This window comes from Gambusia affinis, linkage group LG14, assembly GCF_019740435.1.
Source record: "Gambusia affinis linkage group LG14, SWU_Gaff_1.0, whole genome shotgun sequence".
Lineage (NCBI taxonomy): Eukaryota > Metazoa > Chordata > Actinopteri > Cyprinodontiformes > Poeciliidae > Gambusia > Gambusia affinis.
The window spans coordinates 11,566,893-11,588,989 of record NC_057881.1 but is presented as its reverse complement, the minus strand read 5'-3'; the positions used below and the strand labels follow the sequence as shown (position 1 = coordinate 11,588,989).

The window sequence follows — 22,097 nt, the reverse complement described above, 5'->3', positions numbered from 1 at the left end:
TTTCTTATAGGCCCAAGCTCCCCTTGCTGAATGCTGATGAGACACATGAAGAGTGCGTGTGCACGTTTGTGAAAAGTGTGTAAGCAGTGACAATGGGCCTGTGGGCTTTTGTGTTGAAACATCGATGAACACTCCATCCATATATGTTGGTGTGCAAGAAACTGCAGTCGTGCAGCAGCTGATAAATGCACATTCTTCCACGTTTCTGTATCAGAATATCAGCCATTAGCTTCCTCTGCTCATTTAAAAATTTGCATTTCAATAATTAGCTTCTTTTCTAACATTGCCAATGGACCTCGGTATATTAACACTTGGTGATGGGAGGCAATTCCAAAGGAATCAGACAGCTTCACTGGGTATTCATGGAGATAATACAACAGCAGAAGGTTAAAAGGTTTAAATTTTGGAACAGATGTTGGTTTAGTATTTTTTGTTTAATTTGGTGCACGGCGGCTGTGTGATACAGAATGGTGCACAGCAGGTAAGAGATGAGTAAAGTGAAAATGATATGTCTCAATTTGAGGACATCTTGCAAGATTATAGTGACAGCAAGGCTACACAGAAGTGTAAATATAGAAGACCCAAATTTAGCTGCTCGTCAGCAAAGAAACTGTTAGAGAAAGTTTTGAAACAAAGTATTATACTCTTTATGCTGTTTCAGTGTTAAGCCCTTTTACAAACATAATGATGATAAAGTAGGTAAATATTTGTTGTTTACAGTTCAGGAGCAGGAAGAGATTTTTGTTTACCGAGTGGCTTCATGCTGATATGAAGTTGCAAGAATTTTCACAAGGACAAAAATAACTAATGATAAGACACAGGAAAAAAACCCAAACCAGCCTGATTAGAAAGACAAGGAGAAATACTCATGACCACACCTACATATGAAGAAGCATAAAAGAAAATCACACACAAAAAAATGTAATAGCAATAATATGTCGGCATATACAGTCAAGACAAAATGTTAACTAACCATATTTCCAAATATAAGGTTAAAAGTATCAAGATGTAACTATGTGGTTCTCAGCAAGTCTTGCAATGAGATGGATACAACCTCAAATTTACCACCAAAAGCAATGATTGATAAATTAAAATAGCAATTTCATAGCTTCTTTATTTGGTCCCAGTAGTGCAGGCTGGCTTGTACTATACTTACAGTTCAGGTGTCAAAGAAATTACCGCTTTGTCTGCCTGGGGATCAATATGGTTTAACACCTAAGGTGCAGTACAGTGAAATAAGTTTTAAACCAGCCCAATTCTTATTATGCTTTCCTACAAAGCAGCCAGGCCAGCTTGAAAATTTTCAAAGTGGTCTTGATCGATAATTCTTCAGGATTTCTGAAGGTCATTGATCAGTTCTTCAGTGGACTTTTGACCCCATTTTCTGTCCAAACTCAGGACCTGATTAATTCAGTAAATGCTTACATGTGAGAAATATTTTACAATTGGAAGGAAAAATATCAAATGCCAGGCCTTAAAAACCTTCCTACAGAGTAGTATGTAAACCCATACACATGTAGAACTGAAAAGTCCAGCAAAGACTGGATAGAGAAGTTAAGAGACGTATCAGTTTATAATTATTAATATTGTACATGTCCCTTTTCAGCTCAAAGGTTCATTGCTGTTAATATGCTATTTAATTTCCGTTAAACCGCAAAAAGGTTTTCAAAAATGCAACACAAGAAATAATTTGTGAAACATTGCTGGTAGGATGGCCTAGCAACCCTTGGTCTCCAGGCCGTTCATAAAGTAGACAGCTAACCACAAATCTGGAAAACCCGAAACCAAAGTGAAAAAATTGAAAGTGCTACAGTCCCCTTACAGGTCATAAACAACTTATTTGCTGGTTTCTGATCCATTCCATGGTATATTTCTACAGGCACCTCATCTGCATTGCTTCAATGGATTTGCCCTACAAATATGGAGCTGTTGGCATCCACTTTACACCTATAAAGGTCGAATCACCATGAGTGTGTTTGTGTTTTTTTTTCTTATGCAGCACTCATTTAATGCAGCATTAATCAAAAATAACTGAATAATAATATGCAAATTATTGTATGATATAATATTGTGCATAGAAGAGCATAATTAGTTAAAATATTCCATAAAGTTTGATCAAATTTCAGTGATTGCTATGTTACTGCTAAATTGCTAAACCCATACTGTTTTTGTTGGGTTTTTTTAGTTATATATATATATATATATTTTCCTCACTACTCTTAGCAAGTAAAAGCAGCATGATGGGGGTTTGCACCTGTCCAGAAACGCTTAGGCTTGCCTGGGAGCAGTTACCATTATTACTTCCAAATCAATACACACGCACACACTCTAATATCCCTAACCATGATTAGATTCAGATTGGTTACAGCAACAGCAATGGTTGATCAATACCCTAATTTACCAACAATCAATAAACAGGCAGAGCAATAAGATGTTATGAGTGAACTATTTGAAAATACATGAAGCGCTGTTGAAAGTGGAACCATCAGAGATCAGTTAATCCCTCAGTGACGTGTGAGCCATATACAAAGACAAATAATAACTATTCACTTAGAGTCAATACCAACTGCTTTATCTTCATAAAAACAAGCTTTAATTAGTATTTATATTATTTTATTTTTTCTTTTCTTTTTGACATTCTCCTACATGGGTCCTAGCTTACTTTTACTACTTACAATATATATTTTTTGCTGCACTCCTTGGTGTGGTAAAATGGTGCCATAAAGTTAGCAACGACTGAAATGTCAGGTCAGTAATGTCAAGCAAACTTTTCTTTTCAGTAAAGTATGGATAAGGGCCAGCATGATTATTATATCGCCAGACGGTGCTCTGCTGCCCGGCATTTGATTGGATGTGTCAGCTGTACCCTGCCTGCATCTATGGAAAAATGGGTTTTCATAAAAGAGAAAACTATTTTTAAAACATTGCTAAAACTTTCCTAACTTTAGTTTAGTTTATCTTAGTTTCGTGGCTACAGATTGAGAGAGACTCATTTGCCTTATGGGGTACACTGCAAGTCTTCTTACAGTATACATAATTAACATTGGACTGACACTCAAATCTTCACATTTTTTTCTGAAATGTAAGTGTGTATGTAGTCCATTGGCCTCAGACTTAAACCAGTTTCAAACTAACAAGTTTATTACAGCAGGTATTATCTTGTTTTATTCTATTTTTTCTTGTTTTTATTTTAATGCCAAATTAGCAAGCACATACACATAAGACAACACAAGCACTGCACTACAAAAAAACAAAAACAATACACTCTAAGTCAGCCATATTTTCCACAAACAGCAGCTAAACACTGACAATAACGAAACACTGGGACCTTACAAAGCAGAGATAGGAAAGAATATCATATCAAGTTTAATTTTATTTTATGTATAAAATAAATAAATAAAAATATATGCTGACAATTATTGTTATTATCATTAAGCTCTTATCCATAAGTGATTAGATACATTCATAGCTCACAGCAGCCATTATGGCTCTTGAGAATGGGATTAATGAGAAATCTCACACGTTTAAAATCAAACTTTGCATAACCAAGAAATTCAGAACAAACAACAAACGGCACATTTGGTCACAAATACCCACTTGCACTAAAAGCAACACTCAGACATTTAAAAGTACGGTAAGTAAAAGAAAACTCACCAGATGGTCGGTGGTTCTGAGCCCTCCACTTCCAGGTAGTCATACTTTTCTTCGGTCTGGAAGTCTGTAAAGATGACAGAGATGGTGTCTCCGGGTTCGGCCAAAAGGATCCAAGTACAGTCGGCTTGGTTACCATAGTTGCCGGGGTAACCGGGACTGGTCACCACCCCACTGCCGCCCCTCACAGTGCCCCCACATGTGTCCTCAGCTGTCAATCAAATCAGAGTGACAAATAGAAAACCTGGGTTAGGGAGAGGAGGAGGGACTGAGGGGGCGGACTTTTTTTAAAATTATTATTATTTCATTTTCAATAAAATTGCTTCCTTTTTGGATTTTAATTCTTTAATTTTTTTTCTAAAATTTGGTGAGTTAATTAAACTCAACATAATTTATCAAATTAGCATTTCAAAATCTAATTTGTAATACACATAAAGTTGCTTCAAAAATCCAAGTCAGCCAGCCCAACTCCCCAACTCTCTCCCTCTAGGAGGTGGCTTTTCCTTGTTGCCTTAATTTTTAGTTTCCCATGTTTTGCTCTATGTATGTTATTGAATGTTAGAAATGAATGACTGTTTCATGATTAACTATCAGATCATATTAGCAAACTATATTGTGAAAATATGGAGATCTCACAATCACTCCTTAGATATGAAGTAAACATGAAAAACATGTCGATGGCACAGCTGAACAGTCTTTGCCAGTACGTCTTGTAGAATATCGTTTGACAGTTTATGTTATGGCCAGTTAGAATTAGAAGTAGGGTTCATGGGTTAGGCTGCAATTTCTGTAGTATTCACAGCCACTATACTCTCCTCATACAAAATCAATAATATGCTATGTTTCTCATTGTAGCTCCGCTCTCAACTCCTCCTATCACCACCTAGGAACTTTGGATTGAATTGGTTGCCAATTGGCGGATTAAGAATCATATTCTATTGAACTTCAAAAGGTTTTGAAAACATTTTAAAACTTTCTCATAATTGGTGATCACATCTGATTGATAGCCTTGCATAGCTGCTTGTAGTAGTGATTACTGTTTAACAGATAAAGACACATGGATTGCGCTGTGTACATGGCATAAATTATACATATAATTTATACAGACACTCACTGAGAAAAACATTCCACATTGCATCCTCTTGAGTCAATGGTACCCTGGCTTTGGTCTCACACATGATCTAAGATTGGAAGCCATGAGGAGTACTCACATATTATTTACATTGGAAGGAAAACCAACACAAAATGTGTCCAGCCAGAGTCCCATTGACCAAAAAAAAAAAGAAAAAAAAAATCTAAAAAAACCACACAATGTTGAAGATTTTTCCCCAAGAGTCAAACTCTAATCTTGGTATAAATTATTCCTGTATAATTTATACATTAAAGAGGCAATAATTCATGGAGCACACTCTTATAGCAGACAGGTATTTCATTGCCTGCCAGAAAGTGCAAATTTGGATGAAACCAGATTGCTCCACAGCCCATCGTATGTTGATGTCGACGGCGTTTAGAGAAGACAGTTATTGTGTACCCACCAGATGGGTGTCATCCTTAAAGTGCACTCTCTGAGAAGCTGAAAAACGACATCCTTTATAAGAGTGCAGACAAGCACTGTCAGGTGTACATGCACATGCTTTAGGCTCATCCACGAAATGCTGGCTTGTAAGGAAGGGTGGTGGGGGGAGATGCATGTACAGATGACGGAGATAAGATAAGGGATCAAGCCAAATTTCACCCACAAGAAAGGAGTAGTGAGAATATATATATGCATATGTTCTCAGGACAAAGACGACACAGGAAATCTAGGGGGTTAGAATTAAACAGGGACCAAACAGAGGCAAGCACTAAACAAGGAAAAAAGAGTTGAGAGGTTAATTTTGAAGAAGGTAAAATTACTGGTACAGACTGTACCAAAGAAGAAAGCAACAAACGGAGTGGAAAACAAAATAATTGGTTTAAATAAATTTTATGGTGGACCGAGACTGCTTCAATTGTTCAGTGAGGGAAATTTACACTATACATGCAGAGCACATACACTCATCATGGTTGTTAATTTTGGACTTTTCTTGCTTTATTTGAATGGCAGAATTTTGAGGATGTAATGATTACATATTTTCAATAAAGGTTCAAAAATTAAAATTAAGCAAGCGACTTTTAATTTATGGTATTAATCCTCCAATTAATACATGGGCAACAACTTACAGATGAACTCAAATACATAAGTATGGACATATATGTATATTGGCTGTCATCTGATTAGAAATAATAAACTCAATTTATATTGGCTGGTTTCCTGTCATGGCCCCAGCTTTCAAACATTATTGACACTTTGTAAAAAGATTGAAGTTAAAGCCATTCAGGAACAAACCAGTTTTGACATGTGTTTTATAATTCAAGTGTTTGAATCCACATCCTTGTCCAGGTTTCAAACATCTAATCCACACTGTCACCCAGGAAGAAAAAGAAGAGCCCAAGAACCATCAAGGTTCAAGATGTTCACCAACTGGATGATGCTTGAACACCTAAAGCCAGATTCAGCTCTAACTGGCTGAACTGGCTGATAGGGGACAGCAAGGATTTCAGCTAAATAAAAGAATCCAATTACTTCAAAATGGGTTTGAAGTAATGAAACTTCAAACTCAACTTAATTTTTTCCTGCACACATAATAATCCAAATGTCTTCTGGAGATACGTTTTGGTCAGAAGAAAGAAATACTTAGTTTTTTTGGCTACTGTGATGGATACAATGCTTGGACAAAAGCGAGGCTTTTAAGCTTAAGAAGACTAAACCAATTACCACGCATGCTGATGAAGGGGTGTTTCACTGCTATTGATTCTGAGGCATACCACAAAGTGGATGGAATAATCAAGATGATACATTAACCTCTAAATACTTCAGTCTTAATTAAAACAAACACATGAATGGTTTAAATTTTTTAACAAACCATATGGATCAAGTGTGACTTGACATGGGTCTTTTCACCATTTTATAAATACAGATAAATATATTTAGATAGGACTAAGGCTGCGCCTGAATATTGTTTTAAACATGTCTGATAGTAGTATCCAGCACCCCAACAAAAGACACATACTGAATTGATTCAAATATATAACTAAAATGCCATAATTTATTAAAAAAAATTGTACCAATTATGAGTGTATGTGAACTTCTGACTGAAAATGTAGTAGAAGTTACTGATGCCAGGAATAGAAAAGATAGGTGTTATTTATTCTTTGACAGACATTCATCTACTCTCTGTTGGATCAGTCCCACAGAAAAAAAAGAGAGGGTGTGGGAGGTAAAAAAGCATAAAATAAAACAGACAGTCAGTGAGGCAGGAAGACAGAAAGACCATTCAGCCACCCAGACAGTCATTTCACCACTAGACAGTCAAGGAGATTTGTGTAAATGACCCAACAGGCCAAACCAAGACCTGCTGAGGTGCCATCATACTTTCAGGAAAGCAATGAAGCATTGTGCATTAGGTGTGTGTCTGGTGTGTGAGAGCACTGCTTGCCGGATGGCAACTGTCACAGGTTTATCATGACAACGGCAGGACATCGGCAAGCACTGATGGACACAGACCTGCACTCTCACGCGCATCCACACGGACCCACACATGCACACACATCTCTTCCAGCCTGCAGGCATGTTCATCTGCCAATGACAGTTGACAGACAGATGGAAATCCCTCAAGGTGCACTGATTTGTGATGCGAGTCTAAGTAAGGTAAACGAACTGAAAATGCAAGAAAATTAGCAGTAAGCTTGAAGGAGATTGCGAAGTTTTAAACTGTCACGTTTCAGATCAAGGTGTGTTGCATCTGCTTTCAGGTTACACTGGGTGAAGGGTATTTTCTGCTATAATGGCTAACTGAATTGGCAAAGGCACACAATCTTATTAAATTTGTATAACTGTAGGATTTAGGCTAATTGAACTAACTGAGGTTTATTTTTCCAGGTTGGGAGAATTCATAAAAGGAAAACTTCCCAGTACCATATAATAATATGAGTCAGAGGTTCACAACAGATTTATTTGCTGCTTTGATACCAAGACTGATGTATGATGTGGATGTAAAAAGGATTTAGATATTGTTAAAGTTCTTAGATAAGTTTAACTGCTTTGAGAAAACAAAATCAATTATGCGAATAAAATACATCATAGCTTGTAGCATATTATTTACAACCACCTCAACATAAATGCTGCATGTGATATTTTAAGTAATCAGTGGGGCTGCTTTGCATTCATGCTTAAATTAGATTAGACCGTTTTCAGCAGTTATTTGGTTCTATCATGGAAGAAAACGAAAGTTCAAAGCAAAATACCTGAACTCAGTAAAATACTTGAAATGAGCTGATAAAGGTTTTTCGTTTTTAGACTAGTTTTTCTGAGTTTAACGACGGACCCAAAGGACTTTGTCGTATTAGAGGTTTGATAATGCATTAAGCTCACAAGACAAAACATGATATTGGGTTCAGTAGGAAGGTGATCAAGAAGAGACATAATTTGAACAACGTGGTTGACAATCCTTGTTTTCCAATATATAATAAAGAAAACAAATTTCACAACTTGTTTGAAAGTATCCCTGTAGTCCTATACTGGTACTACATCAGAAAGCTCTGAAGCAGATGCTAACTTAGCATTACGGCCGGTTACATTCTCAAAATGTTAACAAAATGTATTTTATATATTGCTCTATCATAGTTTATTTTACTCCAATTGCTGTCACAAACAATTCAAAATTAGAGTTTCTTCATGCCAACATTGGTTACATGCTGTAACTATAGATTTTATGAGTACAACATTTACCCCTTAAGGCTATCATAATGGATCTAGCTAGGTTATAATACTTGACTGCTGCTGTCACATTTCCCATCTTGCTATGTGTTGTGTTGTTTCTAAAATAGTTTTTTTGGGGGGTTTAACGTGAAAAAAAACTAGTAGAATTTTGTGAAATTTTTACATTTTGTAATAACTGACATATGTGTTGCTACGTTTGATGCTCTTCCACTCAGTCTAGTGTGCTGTTGTGGTAAAAAGACTATTTTACCAAGCACAGTGAGGTGGAATCACTCAGTCAGGTTTATTCATATATTGTGCACATTACAGAGAGCTTGCAGGACAATCAATAATGAAGCAGGTCTGGGTGAAAAACTCTGCCAGGCAGAAACAACACATGGGTTTTATTACAAGGTAAGGAATCCAAAACATGGGAGAGACAGTCTGGTTCCCTTGCAGCTGCACTAAAGCAACTTCCAACCTTGTGTGTGTATCCCCAAACAGGTTCTTTTGGTGAGAGTTCACAAGCATGTAATATAACATGATAAGCAGATGTTAACTTATAGTAATTTTCCAACACAGTGCTAATACCAAGAAAAATGGTGTGAGAATCATTCCTGGTGTATACATTCTTTTTCCACAACATCACCTCATGGCTTTTAATTTATTTTTCTTATTGATGGGTCAACAGTAAATGAAATTCAGATGTAAGTTAAGTAAAAGAAATGAAATTTCCAGGCTCTCTCTGTTGCCCCAAGTGCTTTGTTAGTTATTAGTTGTTGATTTTAACAAAGACTTGTTCAATGTTTTTATAACCAAGTGAAGTTGACTAGTCTGAGGATTCCTTTTAGCCAACTTCACCATATAACCGAAAAACCTCTTAGAATTATATGTCAGTAGAGGTCATTAAACCTCAAATAGATCACAAAATGTGCCTAAAAGTAAATCTATCTTTGTAATGTGTCAAAAAGCTCACCTCTATTAGGATGTACAAATCCCACTGAAAATCTTGTTCTAATTTTATCATTTTATAGATAAACACTCTCTAAGCAATGCACATTTGATCAAGTTTGTGAAAAAAAACCTCAGACCTTTTAATCTTTGGCTGCAAATCTATCTATTCTTTCTGAATGGAATCATGCACCTTAACTTAACTTGAAGCAACCCGAATGCCATGCAACATGATAATCTCAACTGACACATTATGCAATTAGGATCCTCCCCAATTTTGTTGTGTGTCATCGTGTGACGATGAGACTGAGCAGAGACCACTTCAGGAGCAGCTGCTCTAATAAAGAAAGACATTTGTGGCATGTTCACAGGAGGGAGGGGGAGATACCTTTAGCCATCTGATTACCTTCACTTCAATATGCATGCAGCCAACATGACAAATGACTAGAACGCTTTCGATGTAGGATCTGCTGGAATAATGGGTAAGCATTTCTTGCGCTCCGGTATTGTGGAACATTTGTGTGGCAGTGTCCAGTATTACGGTTTGCAATTTTTTTTTCTTGAAGTCACATTATTCCATTTTATATTAAATCAAAATTTATATCACTCAATTAAATCAGGAAGTTAATTTTATGTGTTCTTCAAATCTATCCCCCTCATCTCTTTTTAATCAAAACCTTCATGTGAGTCACAGAATGACATTTATTATGTTAAAATCATCTGGGCATTCTTCAGGAGGCTTTTTAAGCATTTGGTTTAATTGTTGTCTGACAACAAAAGAATACAGGCTTCTTGGCAGTAATTTTCAGCATATAATTAAAGCAACAGTAGTAAGACCCGCAATAGTCATAGGAAATGGCCAATCGATGGTTGCAAGCATGGTAGGCTAGCAGCCCCAGTGCTTGTAATAAATTGCTCTGTTAAAATACTGATCATCATCAATGGTGGCCATGTCTACATTGCCATTAAAGCATGTATTCTGCTAGTTTGCAGGTCTGACATTTGATTGTGTGTGTTAATAAAATTCTAAAGAGGTTTAAGACATCAGTAATGATCTCAGAGAGTGAATTGTTCCTGCCCACTTAAAGTCCATCATTACTTAATGATAAAAAATATTTTTTAAGTATGGAAATATTTACAACAATTGCCAGTCGTCAACATAGTAGACATTATAAAGAAGCCAGGCCATCCAATACACAGTGACACTACAAAACAGCTAATAACCTCTATACTAGCAGGAATAAGCCAGTTACATGCTAAAGGTTATCCCACTAGGACTTGGAAAGATTGAAAAAGCAGGACAGACCCATGCAGAAGAAATCCTCTTCTCTATGGAAGCCATGTGGCAGCAAAATCACAAGTCCAAAAAACCTGATCCCAGCTCTCTAGTGTTGGGGTGACAGAGCTCATTTGGACTGGCAACCACGGGACATGGGAACCTCCCAGCAACTTCACTGACTCCCAAGGTCCATAAAGAGGGTACAAACTTCACTTTAGTAAGGTTAATTTTAATAGTACATTTTAATTAAGTTTTTATTATATATTGGTTTTACATTTTAATTAAGTTTTCATTATATATTGTTTTTTGATTAAAATATAATTTTGTTTTTAATCACGGAACAGCCATCTTTAGTTTCAGTCTACTTTTATTCACATAAATTTTACTATACTTTTGCCAAACAAAGTTCTTACTTTAAGGCCTTTTAAAATTACAGTCAGTTTCAGAATTAATTAGTATTGGTATTTGGTTGATAACTTGCTGAGAATGCAACATTACACCAAATCAGAATTAATGGCTGTAGAGACAGAAAGGCACTAAAAATGACAAAGAAAATTACACTTCTGAGGCAAACATACACATAACCATTATCTCAAAACATGGTGTTTCAGGATTTTTAACTGCTCAATAGTTTACATAAATGTGACGCCTTGCTGCAGTCTTTATAGTTCTTGAACTTTTTCACATTTTCTTATTTCAGGGAGATCATAAACCAGGAAAGCAGCCAAGATGCCAATAGTTAATTTACAGTATAACTATTAGTCGTTAACTCTACAAACATGACCTTTATGAAAGAGTGACTACAACAAAGCCATTGATGAAATACCAAAAATGTCCATATGCAGTTTGCCAAACGCCAGTTAGGGAGCACAGTAAATGTGTGAGGTGGAGCTCTGGTACAGTGAGACCAAAACAGTATTTATCTGATGAAGAAACAATGTTGTGACCCCGTTCTAATCACTTTGCTACAATGTCATTTTACACCGTTGATCAATCAGAAAATTTCACAAGGACCGCACATGTGCCATTTTCTACTAGACTTGAGAATATTTAGTACCCACTTTGACTATTGACAAGATGAACCATTATGATACACTCAAACTCTAATGTAAAGAGAATAGGTCATGAGATTTGTTTTATTTAACAGCAGAAGAGAGCTGATAGTTGTTGCAAGCTTATTCTTTGAAAGATTCCACTGTGTATTATTTTGTGTGTGTGTGTGTGTTTTATTTTCATGCTGTAAGCTTTAGCTGTCTTCTCTTTATCCTTGTTCTTGTTTTATTTGGGTCATCTGCTTTCCATGTGATCACAATGTTTGCTCATACTCTGTATTTATTAGCATTTCCCTTTATTTCCCCCTTAAGTTAATCAGTTATTCCATTCAACACTTTTTCCTTAATTCTCTTCAGCTTCTTGCTTTTTCCACAGCTGCTGCCTGTTGTTTATTAGTCTCATCTGTCTTGCGTCCAGTAATTACAACCGCAGCTTAAATACCTCTCCATTTTGTCAGTACTTTTCCAGAGTCATCCATTCATTCTGCCTCCAATGCTCCTGAGTCATTGTTTTACCTTGGTCCTGTATTTTGTGTTCTTTTAGTTATGCATTTTATTTGATAAAAGCTAATTAAACTTAAATCTGCTTACCTGCTGCTTAGATTTGCGTTTTACACAATGCCTAAATAGTAACCAGACTCAGAAGCAATAAAAACAATATGAAGAATTGATTATCTTCCAATTAAATCACATTTTGAGAAGTGTGATCTTTAATCGTAATTTATTAAGGTAATTCATTAAAAATACTTCACTGCAAAGAGAAATAAACTGAAACAAAATTGTCATAAACATGGATAGAAAATGGTTTGTTTACTGGTCCAAAACTAAAGAAGGTTGGACAAAACAGCAGCACACAAATAAAGAATAGAGGTACGAATTGGATAAGGAGTGAATTAACCAAGTATCAGGATTCACTCTTGGAAGATATTCCAAAATCCCCTCATCTTCCTCAGTCCAATAAAAGCACTGTATCCCCTCAGTCTAGTGGTGCAGTTTCTAGATTTAACTTTAAACGTCATACCTGTCAGTAGCAAAAACAAACAAAACATTGCAATATATGCGTCAGTAAGAGTCAGACATCAATAAAAACTTAAATAAGTATATATATAAAACTGGTAATATTTCAGAAATGTTTCATATTTTGCATGTGTTTTATGCAGCCTCCAAATCTCCTTTAATAACTCTACCAGCTTTCATTTCACGAAGAAATTGTGTGTTTTCAAACTGTGATTTGTAAACATGTTTTGTCTTTGTAATGACCTGTAAAGTCCAGCAGATATTATTTTTGACCTTCAGCCTCGCAAACTTAGAGGTAAAGAATGTATCTGACTTGGTGCAGTTTATTTTGGTTTCTTTGCTTTTATCTAAGATAACAACATGGGGAGACTGAAGTCAGGCTCATGCTACGATGCACTGACCCACATGAGGGGGGAAAGTTTCTTTGGTGGAGGCTTCTATATGTGTTAGCTTGAGTGTGAGAGGAAGAGAGGGGTAGACTTGGCCATGTTGCCTTCATTTCTCATCACATCACCGAGTTGGCTTTGCCCTTTTGCTTGCCTTTTCATCCTTTGCTCTTTCTCCGCTCACCGTTGGTGTTATACCTCCTCTCTATTGTTCTTCTTGCTTTTTCTGCATCAAGATTTTTTTTTTATCTCGTCTTCCACCAACATGTCATTAATTAACTTTTCCGCCTTGTGCCTTATTAGTCAACATTCTTCCTTCTCAGTTCCTGATTTCTCCACTCACACTTCCTTGTCATCCCCAAGTCCCCCCTCCACCCACCACTCCCTCTTGCTGTTTCTCTCTCATAGCCTGGGGTGTTTTGATCGCTCGTTCTTAGCCTCCTTATCCTGCCTCCTTCTCTGCCATCCGTTCATCCCGTCTTCCCCACTGTGCTGTCATCAATATCGCAGTCATCAGAGGATTCCTTCTTTATCCTTTTCTCTCGCTGTGGTTATCTTCAAGATCTGACTTTCTGCATCTCACTCCATGTCTCGCAGTCTCTCCGTCTCCTCCTGTTGATTGATTTCATGTGTAATGGCTTTTCTGGCCTCGTCCTCTCTTTTTCCAACCCGTGCTTTCCTTCCTTATTTCCCATAACTCGTCTCTTCTTCCTGCATCTTTTTGATAGGCAGATCACTATCACCGTCAGATTCGCAGAGACACACACATGCTCAAACTTCAATCACGCAAGACCCAAACCCGGCCAGCCTCTAAGGATTATGGGCCATCTATATCATCCCCTCCTCTCCTCTGTCTTCAGGCTGTATCCATCTATCCCTTCTGCTCTTCTATGTACAACTGCCAACTCATCCATCAACCTCTTGCCCCCTATATACTGTAAAGCTGGATATATATCAGCTGCCCCCTCTTTTCCGTTCATCTTTTCTTTCACACATTTTATAGTTCAGTGTACCTGCCACGAATGAACAAACAGACCTCGAAGGAAATGTTTTAAGTATTTGCACACATATGGTGCTAGCATTATTTGTTACAAATTACCCTCTGGACTGAGGAGCTCGTAGACATTCATCCAATTTAATCTGCAGCTGTACTGGGTGCCACACTGCCTGGCCATGCAGAGGGTGAGATTTTTATTAATGGTCTCAATGTCACTTTCAGCATCCTGTCATGCCAGGATGCATTACATGGTTTTGAATACATTAGAGTAAGGCCTTACTGGCAATGCTATCCAATCTGACAAACTAATAGAACATGTGACATTGTCAGCAGAATCTGACTTAGCCTTTTGGATGTGATTCACCATGAAGGCTTGTCGCAATACGCAATTTATCGATTAATTTCTTGATAAAGCAAATTTGATCATTTCCAGATGCATGTCTGTTTGTTTTTGTCACGTCTGCCCCTTTTTCTACCTAAGAAACTGTATGACTTCGGCGCATCAAAGTACTCCTCCCCTTTCAATTCCTTAGCGTAATGGGTTCGTATGGGGAGCGACAAATGACAGTGAAAAGAATCTGTTTTCCGCCACTCTCCAACACATGGGAATAGATAGCGATGGCAGTGACAAAAGTTAAATATTTATAAGCTTTCCTGTGTTGCGTCACTACTAGCCTGTGTGTACACATTTATGTGTACAAGCTCAAAAATTCACATGCACAGATTTCACCGATCATTTGGCTGGAGGGGGGCAAGTGATTGTCATCTTGCAATGCAGGTTCCATAAGAAATGAATGGAGAGGAAAATTGTATCAGTTACTAGCCAGGTTCATGGCGTCCTGCCACATAGTGTAGCATCAAACCAGAGAAACGCTTGTTTAAAAGCTGAACGTGACAGTTGCAGTCTGGGAGCACTTTGAATTCAAAATGAATGATAGGAGTGAACCAATGATATGCTGCATTTGTTGTAAAACAGTAGCAACTATATATGGCACTACAACAAACTTGTATCTGCACCTAAGACACAATGATCTGATACTGCTTGACAAAAACAACAACAACAACAAAAAACCCAATTAAATTTGGGATATTTAGAACGTCTTCCAGTTCCATTTTTAGATGTTATTCAGAAATTAGTTTATTGGTCTTTGAAAGAGTTTACTTGCATTGTTATCCAATTTTTATGATAAAAATGACATTTTCAATTACAGCAATAATTTCTGGGACAATTAATCACTCCACTCTCTCCACAGTAGATACATGAATGCTTGGTTTGAGGGATTGCTGAGACTGCATTTTGCATTCAGTCAATGACTCGAATAAATCTGTTGGGTTTCCTTAGACAGAAGTTTTTTAAACTAATTTGAATAATAGACTGAGCCCACTGTACTGTTTGATAACTAAGATCAGTTAGGATATCTGTATGAATGACTTGGAATGATTTTTTGTAAAGTGCCTTAAGAAGAGATTTGTTGTAAACTGTGCAAGCATTTAGATGCCCATGAATAGTAGCCATGGGAGATTCAAGGATTTCTCAAACACGCATGAAAGAATCAAAGCAACACTCCAACTATGTTTTTGATGAGGGAATAACATTATAACATTACTTAAAGATTGTAATAGTTGATTTTACATAATACCACCCCATAATAGAACAGTGTTAGGCCACATTTTACCTCTTGAGAATTAGTTTAGACACCTCTTAAGACTACTTCCAAGCAGCCCTGTCCCTGACAGCTTTGCAGACTTGCTTCTCGCCTTCTTTATGAAGCACATTCTTTGTGATGATGTTTTTTTGCTCCCTCATGATGAGCAAAGTTTGATGTAATGATCTTTTGATGGTGTGGTCACTTTTTGTCTACTTGATCGTGCTTTGGATAAAAGTGATTGAGTTTAATCAAAGTGTTTAAGAGTGCAAAGCACTGCTCCCTGAGAAACCTTCTATCCAGCTCTGATTTCACACCGAGAAAGCTCTTCTTTGCTCAGAATAACAATTTGACTACTGACACTTTCACTTTGTTCTGATGGCACTTTCTCAGTGTCAGAAAGCTCCTTCGTAAGCAATGTTCAGTTAGAGACCTCAGCAATGGAGACTAAATGGTTTTAAAGAGGTGTGTTTGACAAGGCCTTTTAAAGACACAATTGATTCATCCTACATGACAATGAACAGAATAAGTATGTTTATTGACACAAAAAATATGTCATTAAATGCTTAAATACATAATTTATATTTATTGAGAAAAATGAATAAAAAAAATTATTTTAACATATATGAATAAAAAATTTGTAATTTTTTGTACTTACAGTACAGATCAAACTATACTGTAATTGAATTCAATTACAAGGTGTGTCCAGACTTTTGGTCTGTACTGTATTTAACTCAGTATCTCTATTGTGCATTTCATCTTTTAAACATTTAAGTGGGACCTTTCGACTCTGATATCTCAATTTGCTTCACATTTTGTAAAATCTAACATTGTTAAACTATTTTTTGAGGGTAGCCTTTAAATCGTCGTGGCAAAAACGAATCAAAATTAAAGTTCAAGGACTTCTGGGGGAATCTCCAGCCAAAATTAATATATAGGTAATTTTTTTAGTTGATTTATTCATTGATATATAAAATTATGCATAAACAAATGAGGGTTTGTACCATCTGCCCTCCTGTTTCTTGGCTGCAATTCTGCTGCACAGCGGACATATGGGCTTAAAAGGCATCGTTGTATTTGCCAAATGTAAAATCATTTGGAAGTAACTTTGCAAAGTTACAGGTCTTATTTGATATTGTGTTCCAGCTTATAAAAACAGCTGAAGCTGTTTGACAGCGGTATCTTACATTTCCAGCTTCTGATTTGTACTCTCTCTGTGGGTGTGCATTAACTTGTTACCTTTGTTGATAAGAGGTTTGTTTGGGTATTTCAATATCAGAAGTGGATAAAATCCTGCATTCATTTCTAAAACCCTAAAAAATGTAAAGCTTCCAAAGTGCAAGTAGAACAAATGCCAACAATTACACCTGAATGACTCATCCGTGCAGCGGCGTTTATGACTTCAAGCTAGGAACTTCAGATTTTTCTACACTTTTGTGTTTTATACAATATTCTTCCCTCTATTTGCGTTTGTATTTCTCTGTAAATCTTAAAGAGTTTTGCTGGAGACATATTGCCTGATATCCTCAGCTTATCAAAGTTTTATTTTAGACTTACAGTCATGCTGTTCAGGGCATGTGCACACCCACACACAAGTAACCATACTGACCTTCAGCTCCTCCCACCATATGTCCACGAATCAAAAAACAGATGCTGTCTGCCAGTCAACTAAACAGCCTGACATTTAGGGCAATTAGGGCAGAAGAGGGCGATTTAATGGTAGATCAACAGATTGAGGCATTTAAAGAGGAAAACTGATTGATGGATAGAGATACTATTATAATTATTATCATTTTTCAGCCCTGTCCATATGAATCATATTTAGAATCCATACAGTGAGATAAAAGTTAATATTCCATAATTACTCTAACAATTTTTGTTCAAGTTTGACCCTAGCGATACCATTTAGTATTCATATTCTCTAATCATGGCCTATTATGCTCATTTCCAGTTTCACATCATTCCAACTCATAAAAGTGACTTTTTGTGACTCACTCAGAAAGAAAATATCAAAGAGAATGCTCTGTTTTGATCTTAGGAGTTCTTATCTGGTCACAGAGAAACAATCTTAAATTATAAAAGTTTTACAAAAAAACAATAAAAATAAAACTGAAAACAATCACCAGTGCCAGGATTATTGGCATGTCTGATATCAATACATACGTAACCTATGATATTTATTTATTCCTCTTTGCACTCTATGAACTTTCCATAGTTTTGCCTCCTCTTATGCTTTTTTTCCTGCTCAGCTACCCTAAAAATATACTCTATGTGATTTAGGTTTGTGGGCTAAATGAACATGGAGGTTGACTTTGAATCCGGTCAAGAATTTCTGATATGATTTGGCCACATTTTAAATCGGAGGAGTCCAGGTCTGTAATGCTACCATCTTACAAGTTTTAGATGCATCGCTGTACCTGAATCAAATAGCTTCACTCCCTCACCAGCAGTCATTAAATTCTACTGAGGCCTTGTAACAAACACTTCAGTTGATCTAGATGTGCTGCAGAAGTGATGCATGTAAAGGTTCCAGGATGTTAGCTCTTGAGGACTAAATCGGTTTTCCACTGTTTTAAGATCATGATCCTGCTGAATGACCCATTTTCTGTAGAGGCCACAAGATTTCTGTTGAAAGTCTCCTGGTGTTTTAAAGAGTTAATGATGTCATCCATGTAGGCATGTGGATTACAGTTAATTCTTACAATATCAAGAAGACTTTTGTTCTGTGTCTTCAGGATGTCTGCAACATTACATTCGATATGTGGGAAGGGTTTTAAAAACCAGTTTATCTCCAAAATCGGAGCCTTTTTTCTAAAAAAAAAAAAAAGAAGAAAAAGAAGAAAATTCAACTTTATTGAGGCATTTAAAGAGGAAAACTGATTGATGGATAGAAATACTATTATAATTATTATCATTTTTCAGCCCTGTCCATATGAATCATATTTAGATTCCATACAGTGAGATAAAAGTTAATATTCCATAATTACTCTAACAATTTTTGTTCAAGTTTGACCCTAGCGATGCCATTTAGTATTCATATTCTCTAATCATGGCCTATTATGCTCATTTCCAGTGTCACATCATTCCAACTCATAAAAGTGACTTTCTGTGACTCACTCAGAAAGAAAATATCAAAGAGAATGCTCTGTTTTGATCTTAGGAGTTCTTATCTGGTCACAGAGAAACAATCCTAAATTCTAAAAGTTTTACAAAAAAAACAATAAAAATAAAACTGAAAACAATCACCAGTGCCAGGATTATTGGCATGTCTGATATCAATACATACGTAACCTATGATATTTATTTAATCCTCTTTGCACTCTATGAACTTTCCATAGTTTTGCCTCCTCTGATGCTTTTTTCCTGCTCAGCTACCCTAAAAATATACTCTATGTGATTTAGGTTTGTGGGCTAAATGAACATGGAGGTTGACTTTGAATCCGGTCAAGAATTTCTGATATGATTTGGCCACATTTTAAATCGGAGGAGTCCAGGTCTGTAATGCTACCATCTTACAAGTTTTAGATGCATCGCTGTACCTGAATCAAATAGCTTCACTCCCTCACCAGCAGTCATTAAATTCTATTGAGGCCTTGTAACAAGCACTTCAGTTGATCTAGATGTGCTGCAGAAGTGATGCATGTAAAGGTTCCAGGATGTTAGCTCTTGAGGACTAAATCGGTTTTCCACTGTTTTAAGATCATGATCCTGCTGAATGACCCATTTTCTGTAGAGGCCACAAGATTTCTGTTGAAAGTCTCCTGGTGTTTTAAAGAGTTAATGATGTCATCCATGTATGCATGTGGATTACAGTTAATTCTTACAATATCAAGAAGTCTTTTGTTCTGTGTCTTCAGGATGTCTGCAACATTACATTCGATATGTGGGAAGGGTTTTAAAAACCAGTTTATCTCCAAAATCGGAGCCTTTTTTCTAAAAAAAAAAAAAAAGAAGAAAAAGGAGAAAATTCAACTTTACTAATATTGTTTTTAGATTCAATATAGTAATGACAGCAAGTCAACAAAAGGCTCACGTGGTGTACTATAAGCAAACAACCAAATCTGATCAGCACTGCTAAAATCATTATTTATTGCTGAACAATAAGTTTGTGTTACCATGAAAGGACCTAAAATAATCAAGACCTCAAAGAAATTAAGATTTTCACTCTACCTTGTTGTTATCTGAATCATAGCCTATTCACTCAACAAAACAAAGTACATGAGAGTACTAAATTAGAGACAAACTCAAGGTAATGCTAACCCAAAGGAAACAAAAACTATCAGAAAATGTAAAAACTGCAAAGTAGACTAAAGTAAGCATTTGGAACAATTGACCAAAGCATTACTGAATAAAGATCCACTAATCACAAATTTATTATAATAGTTTGATAGGAATAGACAAGATATTTTACTGAATAAAGATCCACTAATCACAAATTTATTATAATAGTTTGATAGGAATAGACAAGATATTTTCCATTTCTGAAAAAAAAAAAAAAAAAATTGATACATTTTTTTCAGTTGGCTCTATTTTGGTTAACCCAGTTAATATTAATGTTGTTATCCCTAAAAGATTAAGATCACTATCTTGACTGCTAGATTTACAAATGATTGTCAATATTCCTAAAGCCAGTATACAGAATATAATCAGGAAGAGTTAATGAATACAACAGAGCGACATTGCAGTAATATGTTCAGTTTTGCTCTGTTGCAGTTTGAATGAAATCAATCCATGTTTTGACTAACAGCTTCCTGTTAAATAGTTACTCCTCTGATACTTTTGGTATTTAGTGTCATACCTCACAATACTTTTGGGGTCGTTATCTCAACATTTACTCTGAAGAGTGTTATTGTTACCACAACTTGGTCATAAAGGGGGTGGGGGTAAAGCTGTCACTTATGGTCACCTGAGGATTTTTAGATTAATCTCTTGTACTAATATCAGAAGCCAGCTCTGTTATTACATTTAGCCAGAAAACCAATTCTAAACAAACAGCTTCTGCATCACATTTCTCAACTTCTGGAGTGTCCATCCCCTCTTATAACAATTCATGTGCTAAGTTGAGTGTTTGTAAACCGTGTGTATTTCATGTTTGTGCGTCTTTCTAGGTTTATGTACATTCTGGCTATTTGAATGTGCTTTCATCCATGTGCATGGGTGAAGCAGAGAGGCACAGAGGAGGGATTCTGGGGTATTGGCAAGAGCTAAATGTCATCTCTGACTTCTGAAACAAATAGCTCCACACTTAGCGTTTACCGCATCAAAGCGCCAACCAAATTGTCTTGCACCTTTAAATCATTTCTCCTGTTCCTGTTCTTTTCTGTCACATCCTTTGCTTCCCCTAAGCAGCTCACAAAGCTGTGCATCCGAGACAAAGAAATTCACACATAAACTGAATTCAAGTTAAATGGGCGATACAAATATTTTATTTGCTGAATCTTGCTGGAAAAGATCCCTAAGCCAGTCATGCCGTGATGCCATGAAAAATGAAGGTTCTCTCAAGAGCACTTTCTCACATTGTCAACAAAACTGTCATCCGAGTCACAGAAGCCATTTCAAATGTGCAGATAATGCACTGAAGATGACAAATGGACATACTTAGTTTTTACTGGAGCTCTGGGGCAATGGTCTGCTGAGCAGGACCTCATTTTTCCTTTATCATTTGTGCTACGAAAGCACTCACACAAGGACATACCTTTGCTTTGGGTAAACATGCAGTTAATTTATTGTGCGTTTCAGCCAAACGGAGTTAATAAAAACACAAATGTATACTGTACTTTAGTCAGAAGCACATCAGGAATTTGACCCACGTGTTAAAATGCATGAACATTATGATACAGTGCTTGCACAGCAACAAATCTCAATGTACGGAAGGAAAAGGCATGTTTTTTTTTGTTTTTTTTTACAAATAAAAAATATGGCATGCATCTGTGTTGAGCTTGTTTAGCTCCGTATTTCAAATGCGGTGCAACCAATTGTCTTCAGTCATCACCTAATTCATATGGAGCTCATGTGTGCTATCTAAACCCCCTATTAATACACCTTTTCTGTGGAGCTCACTGAACACACCATTGTCAAGCTGGATTGAGCTAAACCCAGGTCCTGGGAAAAACTTGTTAGGAGCTACAAAAGCTGGGTGCAGAGTTTCATTTTCCAACAGAACCACACAGCCAGAGCAAACAATGGAATAGCTGGGATAAAAGCTTATTTGTGTTTGGATGGCACTGCTAAAGTCCAGATCAAAATAATTAATAATTGAGAACATTTGACAAAATTTGAAAATACTTGTATAAAAGAATAAAATAAAAAGTTTGAGCCCTTCTGTAAAGTGAAATGGT

General features: G+C 36.4%; 1 protein-coding gene across 1 annotated transcript in view; it reads right to left on the bottom strand.

Moving 5' to 3' along the window:
* Positions 1-22,097, bottom strand: part of LOC122844081 (CUB and sushi domain-containing protein 3-like) — a 475,440-nt gene that overhangs the window by 207,576 nt on the left and 245,767 nt on the right. Inside the window, exon 8 of the mRNA XM_044139260.1 lies at positions 3,655-3,862. Within this exon, the coding sequence (XP_043995195.1) occupies positions 3,655-3,862 (208 nt within the window). The remainder of the gene's footprint in view (positions 1-3,654; positions 3,863-22,097) is intronic.